At 41.8% G+C, this 8,018-nt stretch overlaps 1 protein-coding gene across 2 annotated transcripts in view; it reads right to left on the bottom strand.

Moving 5' to 3' along the window:
• Positions 1 to 901: 901 nt before the first annotated feature.
• FUT10 (fucosyltransferase 10) overlaps positions 902 to 8,018 on the bottom strand; it is a 77,296-nt gene continuing 70,179 nt past the window's right edge. For both annotated transcript variants that reach the window (XM_055567124.1, XM_055567125.1), the window contains exon 5: positions 902 to 3,222. In XM_055567124.1, the coding sequence (XP_055423099.1) occupies positions 2,998 to 3,222 (225 nt within the window). In that variant the 3' untranslated portion in view covers positions 902 to 2,997. The remainder of the gene's footprint in view (positions 3,223 to 8,018) is intronic.

The following is an 8,018-nucleotide window of genomic DNA, read 5'->3' as shown; positions in this document are numbered from 1 at the left end:
TTTCCCAATTGAAAAAAAACAAAACAAAACAAAACAAAAAACCCAAAGGCTTTATTTCCCACATGGAAAGCTCTGATTACCTTTTATCTCACCTCAATTTTTAAGTGACAGTTATTTTTTTAAAATATCCATTGTAAACTCCATTTTCACTGATGGAACTCTTCGACCAAAAAAAATTATTTAAAACAAATGCCTATCTCTCTAGTATATAATATATTGCTTTCTTCCTTTGAGTCATAAAAACAAAGAAATAAACTAAAAACACCTTTACACACCATCATCTCTGTTGCCATTCAATGTCAGAAGTAACATCTGTTAGCCTCCTAAGCAAAGTCTCCAATATCAGGAAGCTGTCAAGTTCAAAACGGTGGAAATTCATTTTCCAAAATTTGAATGTGGTATATCTATGCAAGGGGATATTTCTCAGCCATTAAAAAGAAAGAAATCATGCCATCTGCAGCACTGAGGATGGATCTAGAGATTGTCAAACTGAGCGAAGCAAATCAGATAGAGAAAGAGAAACATCATATGCTATCTCTTATATGAGGAATCTAAAAAGAAATTTTACAAATGAAGTTATTTCATTTGAAAGCTGAAGTTTTATCATTGGCAACAAAGTCGATCAAGCCTCTTAAAGTGACAGGCTCACTACATTCCCATGAAGATGACTGACAAAATCCATCACTGAACAACCACAGCTTGCCAGACGTTCTTTTAAGCAAAAACGGTTTTCCACGGAAAAGTTCAGTTCACAACTCGAACAATCACACAAGTGCTTCTCTTTGAGATTCCTGTTGTGTGCGTTGGTGTACAGCAAACGTGTTTTATACATATGCCCCATTTTGTCACACAGAATATTAAATAGACATATACTCAAAGGTCAAGGTTTTATAAAATGAGTCATTTTTATTACTTCATCAAGAACACCATTAAGTCAACTTGCTCTATCGTAGTTTACTCTGTATATATGAGAAGCGATTTATGTGAGGCTCCTGGGATAATGCCCTTGCTTTAAAACCATTAATGTCACTCGCTACCTACATTGATGGTCTCTAAAATCTTTACCTACTCAATCAGTTTTTTTTTTTAATTAAGGATTTTGTAATAGTAAAGTTCCAAGTATTCCTAACGGCCTATCGGGGCTGGCTGTATAACCTCCCAAGCTTATTTACTGATTTATTTATTTGTCTGTTTTAAAGTATCTATTTATTTATTTTTACTTTTGGGCTGCGTGGCACATAGGACCAGGGATTGAGCCTGCACCCTTTGCATTGGAAGTGCGGAGCTGAACCACTGGACCACCAGGGAAGTTCATGAACACAAACTTATTTAATTATCATGACTGCACAGACAGCAAACACGACACGTGAGCAAACCCAAGCTTTAAAAGACCAAGTAACTTGGCCAAGGTAATAAAGATGGCACATCGAAGAGGGGGGACTATAACCAGGTTTTTCTTCCTCTAGAGTCACAGCTCATCATTCCATATTCCCTCTGAGTTTCTCAAGCATTTTCATTTCTGTAATCAGAAGGAACTAAAGATCTATGACGTTAGAATTATGTATGTGTTCTTAGGCACAAAAATGAAGGCCCAGGGCGGTCAAGAGCTTTGTTCAAAATCATATTTAGTTAATGGCAGAGCTGGGTTGGAAAGAACCCAGTCCTAGGTGAGAAGCCTTGTAACGCCTCTTGCCTCTGAAAGAATGTTCTGGTTTCATCTTTATTTCTCTGGCATAGCCAGAGACAGACCTGCGAACAGGAGATGCCCTTGGCAGGCACCAAAAGACACCCGCCTGTGATAAATGGGCAGCTGGTGCCAAGGGTGCCTTCCTCAGCTTTCTCCTTATACCACGTCAGGCACATGAGTACCAGGACCCTTTCTGTCCTGTGCAGCTTATGTCTTTCCACTACAAAGCCAGCACACGGCAAGTGGCAACAGGCTCAAAAGTCATCTAGAAGACTTCCCAGGCTCCCAAGAAAAGAGAATGGGAGCTCGTGTTTTCTCCCTCTCTTTCATGAAGCTTCAGCGGAAGCTCCAGACAAGACAGTTGAAACTCCTCTGTGACAGGGTCAGAAATGAAGGGGGATGCTCCCAAAATGAAGGGCTGCCCACCACAGGGTGTACATCACCCTAAGACAAGTCAGCTTCCACACGACGGGAGTTCTAGCAGGCACGCGCTTTCACCACCATCCAAACACACAGACCATGCAGCCCAGCTCATAGGATTCGAGGTACTATTCTGCTCAGTGGAACATGGGACCTCGGGGAACAACTCATCGCTCAAAACATCAAAGGAGGAGGCATGACTTCACGAGAGGAACAGGGGAGGATACAGGGCAAAGTGATGGTAAGAAAGGTGGGAGGGGTGGCTGAGAGCATGCGGGAGACAGAGACGCACTACGTACTGTAGACTTGACGCAACAGCGGATCAATGTCACGTAGCCTTCATGACACACTCACACCCCTGGCAATCAACAGATGGCAACTCTCACTGCCAAGTTCTAATGCATTTCCTGTTCAGGCTCAGCGTCAGGACACTGGGCTTGCCAAATACCCATTGATGCAGACAGCGAGGGGAGTGGAAGAACCCGCAGCTATACACCTCTGCCTTCTTTGCAGGACCTCGTTCCTCGCAGCAAGGAAAACATTCACTCTGCAGCGGGTGAATTTCCACACAGGATGGCAAGGACACGGGTCTAGATGTGCACTCTGAAGGTGACTAGTATTTGGTAAGAAATGTTAAGCTCATTCAGGTTTTTCCAGAAGATGGTATGGAAAAACCTAAACAAACTTTTTGGCCAACCCGATACTTGCTTTTTTTTTTAGTATAAAAAATAGAGAAGCGACCTCTAAGGGTAATTCATATCTATCATTGGACAGAGCTCACTTGAGTACTGCAGCCATTTATTCTCATCCTAATGGATCGTCAACAGAGCAGCTATTATATTCAAACAGCAAGGCAACCTAGAAAGTAAAACTCTAATGCTTTTTGGATATTAGTCCTTGAATACTAGGGCCCAAAACTCTTGAGTTGAAAAGTTTTGATTCCTATCAACCAGCCACCTGAGTGCCCGGGCTTCTTTCTTGGATTGCTGGAAGCTTGGTATCCACATCTCTCGCAAAGAGCGCCGACGTGGGGCCAGGGGAGAGAAAGCAAACACTGTAGGCTCTGGACAGCTCAGGTGGGTAACGTCTGCCTGCCATCTTTTGGGTGGTAAGCCCTGCATTGAGAGAAAGAGGGAAGAATGAAAAATGTAAGTTGGCACAAGTCTCATGCTCCGTAAGTACCTAAAACAAGTACCTTCACTCCATGGAGTCTCCATAGTCACACTGCTGAAGAGTTAAAAGGAGAAAGAAAGTATCTAAAATTTATTGAGAATATCCTGTGCACCAGATGGGCTTCCCAGGTGGCTCAGTGGTAAAGAATTAGCCTACCAATGCAGGAGATGCAGGAGGCATGGGTTCAATCTGTGGGTCGGGAAGATTCCCTGGAAGAGGAAACGGTAACCCACTCCAGTACTCTTGCTGAGAAATCCCATGGACAGAGAGGCCTGGGGGGGCTACAGTCTATGGAGTCTCAAAGAGTCAGACACGACAGTGACTGAGCGCACAGAACACACATGCATTAGATACTCTGCTCGGTGGGCTTCACAGACTGTCTTATTCAATCCTTCAATCCATTCATGCCAAAGTACATCCTTATGGAATTTTAGAACACAGAAGAAAAGGAAGAGACTTTACAAACTCCCTAAGAGGACAAGATCAATTCGGAAGGTCAGAAGTTAGGATGGTTTTGGATTTCTGGACAGTAAGACTAGAAGTTAAAAAGCAGTGGTGAAATTCATTGATGAGTATTAACACTAGGAAGTACAACTTTAAGGAGAAAAATAAAAGTTGCATAGCCTGAATATATCTCCACCCATCTATTTACTAATTATTGTGGTGGTTTCAACATATGTCCAGGGACTTCCCTGGTGGTCCGGCGGCTAAGACTCCATTCTCCCAATGCAAGAGACTTGGGTTCAATCCCTGGTCAGGGAACTAGATCCCATTTGGCATAACTAAAGATCCTGCACGCTGCAATGAAGATCAAAGACCCCACATGCAGCAACTAGGACCCAGTGCAGCCAAATAATTAATTAATTAAAAAAATATATATATATATATATATATCCTCAAAGTAGTTTATATTCCTCCCACAAGGAGGCGAAGCTTAATTCCCTTCTTCTTGACTGTGGGCTGGATTTACTGACTAGATCAGTGGAAAAAGAAAATTAGTGACTTCACAGAGGAAAAACCTAGCAGACACCACCTTAGGCAGGTGATCAAAGAGAGCATCACCAGTAACACATCATGCTGATATCACTCATCCTCTGATATGATACAATGAGAAGGTCCTTTTCACCTCTGTGCTCTTATTCCGCCAAATCCAAAACCCAAGTGTCAACATGAGAAAACATCAGAGAAACTCTACAGAGGAACATTCTGCAGAATACTGACTGATTTTCTTCAAAAATGTCAGTTATTAAAAAACAAGAAAGATGGCACAACTGAAGGCATCTGAGGCGACATGAGGAGCAACTACAATCTGGCATCCTGGATCCGATCCTGGACAGACACGGGATGTGAGTGGAGAAGCTGGAGAAATAGGACTCAAGTCTGTACTGCAGCTCATTGCAGTATTAACAGTCAACATTGGTTTCTCAGTGCTGACCAATGTGCATGGTTAGGTAAAATATTAACATTAGAACAGAATTCTGGCACTCTGCACTATCTTTGCAACCCTTCTATCAACCCATAATCCTTTCAAAAGTTAAAAAAAATTTAAAGAAAGCCAATAACAAAATGCCTTCAAAATTCTGAACAAAAAAATAAACAAAACTAATGTCCATTTTAGTAGTTTACATTCAGCTAAACTATACCTTAAATGTTAGAATCAAATAAAGACATTTCAGACACCCCCCATACACCCTTTGTCAAGAAGCTATATGAGGGTCAGTTCAGATCAGTTGCTCAGTTGTGTCTGACTCTTTGTGGCCCCATGGACTGCAGCACACCAGGTGTCCCCGTCCATCACCAACTCCCAGAGCTTGCTCAAACTCATGTCCATCAAACTGGTGATGCCATCCAACCATCTCATCCTCTGTCCATCCCCTTCTCCTCCTGCCTTCAATCTTCCCCAGCGTCACAGTCTCTTCCAATGAGTCAGTTCTACACACCAGGTGGCCAAAGAATTGGCGCTTCAGCTTCAGCATCAGTGCTTCCAATGAATATTCAGAACTGATTTCCTTTACAATTGACTGGTTCGATCTCCTTGCAGTCCAAGGGACTTTCAAGAGTCTTCTCCAACACCACAGTTCAAAAGCATCAATTCTTCAGCACTCAGCTTTCTTTATAGTCCAACTCTCACATCCATGCATGACTACTGGAAAAACCATAGCTTTGACTAGATGGACTTTTGTTAACAAAGTAATGTCTCTGCTTTTTAATATGCTGTCTAGGTTGATCATAGCTTTTCTTCCAAGGAGCAAGAGTCTTTTAATTTTATGGCTGCAGTCACCATCTGCAGTGATTTTGGAGCCCCCAAAAATAAAGTCTCTCACTGTTTCCATTGTTCCCCATCTATTTGCCATGAAGTGATGGGACTGGACGCCATGATCTTCGTTTTCTGAATGTTGACTTTTAAGCCAGCTTTTTCACTCTCCTCTTTCACTTTCATCAAGAGGCTCTTTAGTTCTTCTTCACTTTCTGCCATAAGGGTGGTGTCATCTACATATCTGTGGTTACTGATATTTCTCCCAGCGATCTTGATTCCAGCTTGTGCTTCATCCAGCCTGGCATTTTGCGTGATATACTCTGCATATCAGTTAAATAAGCAGGGTGACAATATATAGCCTCGACGTACTCCTTTCCCTATTTGGAACCAGTCTGTTGTTCCATGTCCAGTTCTAACCATTATTTCTTGACCTGCATACAGATTTCTCAGGAGGCAGGTCAGGTGGTCTGGTATTCCCATCTCTTGAAGAATTTTCCACAGTTTGTTATGATCCACACAGTCAGAGGCTTTGGTGTAATCAATAAAGCAGAAATAGATGCTTTTCTGGAATTCTCTTACTTTTTTGAAGATCCAGTGGATGTTGGCAATTTGATCTCTGGTTCCTCTGTCTTTTCTAAATCCAGCTTGAACACCTGGAAGTTCATGGTTCATGTACTATTGAAGTCTGGCTTGGAGAATTTTAAGCATTACTTTGCTTGTGTGTGAGATGAGTGCAATTGTGTGGTAGTTTGAACATTCTTTGGCATTGCCTTTCTTTGGAATTGAAATGAAAATTGACCTTTTTCAGTCCTGTGGCCACTGCTGAATTTTCCAAATTTGCTGGCATATTGAGTGCAGCACTTTCACAGCATCATCTTTTCGGATGAGGGTACAATCAACCAAATAAAAAGAAAGTTAAGAGAAAATGAGAAAAACATACAAGAAGCAAAGGTGTCAACATAAAAGAAAAAGACAGGAAAGGCAATTCCCAAAATGCTAGGGAAGGGAGATCTCAGAGTGGTCTCTACACAGTGTAGAGGGCAACCAGATGTACCTAATGTATGTCACGAGGCTCCAGGAGAGATTTATTCAACAAGATGAAATGACTTGAATGCCTGGTATAGCTGGACATCTTCAAAGGAGGTTTAAACAATCAACAAGGATTGAATTAGTTATGTAAAAGTATAAAATAAACAAACAAGAAATAAGACAGTTATTAACTCGAGGGAAACTAAAAGCTGTACAGGTAAGGAAAATAAATCATGGTCTATACTACATGGTTCATTTCTACATAAGTTACATGATCATATAAACAGTGGGTGTTAAAAAAAATTGTGTATAAGAGCATGTTAGTCAGAAACATTGAGTAAAAACCAAAATAATTTGTTAAGTATGGTGGTAAGTGGCTTCCCAGGTGGCGCCAGTGGTAAAGAACCTGCCTGCCAATGCAGGAGATGCAGAAGATGTGGGGTTTGATCCCTGAGTTGGGAAAATCCCTTGGAGGAGGGCATGGTAGCCCACTCCAGTATTCTTGCCTGGGAAATCCCATGGACAGAGCCGCCTGGTGGGCTTCAGTCCATGGGGCTTCAGGGAGTCGGACATGATTGAGTATAGCACATGGCCGGTGGTAAGTGGCTGCCTTCTAGGGAAGGAGAAAAGAAAAAAGAAGTAGAAGATTGTTTTGTTTTACTAACTTTGCAGAACTAACTGATACTTTAACCTATGTACCTGTGTGTCTTTTTCTTAAAAAATTTTTTTTATCTTTTGGCCACACCACATGGCATGTGGGATCTCAGTTCCTCAACCAGGGAAAAAACCCACACCCTCTGCATTGGAAGCACAGTCTTAACAACTGAACCACCCGGGAAGTCCTAAAAAACATTTTAATGTGAAGATATTAGAGTTGATAATAGTCAGGTTTGCAATGATTACTCTTCATCCATAGCAAATTTAGAAAGCAGAGCAGAAAAACCAATCTGAAATATACTAGAGATGTTTAGCCTGTAAAAGAGATGACTTTGAGTGAACATAAAGCTTGTTTGGAAGCATCTAAAGAGATTACAAATGGAAGAGTGAACTAACTTGTTTGGTAGAGCATGAAGGATAGGGTTGCCTAAATTCTCTCTTCTCGATAACTAGTCACAGATGGTCATGGAGTTTGGCTTCCAAGAGCCTGGAACAAGCGTAAGGATTCTTTACCAAGACAAAATTGAGCACAGAAAACCAGAACAGGAATCCAAATGGCAAACCACAAGAAAATGCTAAGACTTACAATCTGGGGAGTCTAAATACCCATCCAGGGACGTCCCTGATGGACCAGCGGCTAAGACTCTATGCTCCTGGGTTTGATCCCTGATCAGGGACTAGATGCCACATGCCACAATTAAAGGTTCCACATGCCACAGTGAAGATCCTTCTTGCATGCTGCAACTAAGACCCGGCATAGCCAAATAAATACCAACTCAAAGTTCAAAGGATTAG

Source organism: Bubalus kerabau, chromosome 2, assembly GCF_029407905.1.
Source record: "Bubalus kerabau isolate K-KA32 ecotype Philippines breed swamp buffalo chromosome 2, PCC_UOA_SB_1v2, whole genome shotgun sequence".
NCBI classification, from domain to species: domain Eukaryota; kingdom Metazoa; phylum Chordata; class Mammalia; order Artiodactyla; family Bovidae; genus Bubalus; species Bubalus kerabau.
The sequence above is the reverse complement of the archived record's forward strand: the minus strand, read 5'-3'. Positions and strand labels throughout refer to the sequence as shown.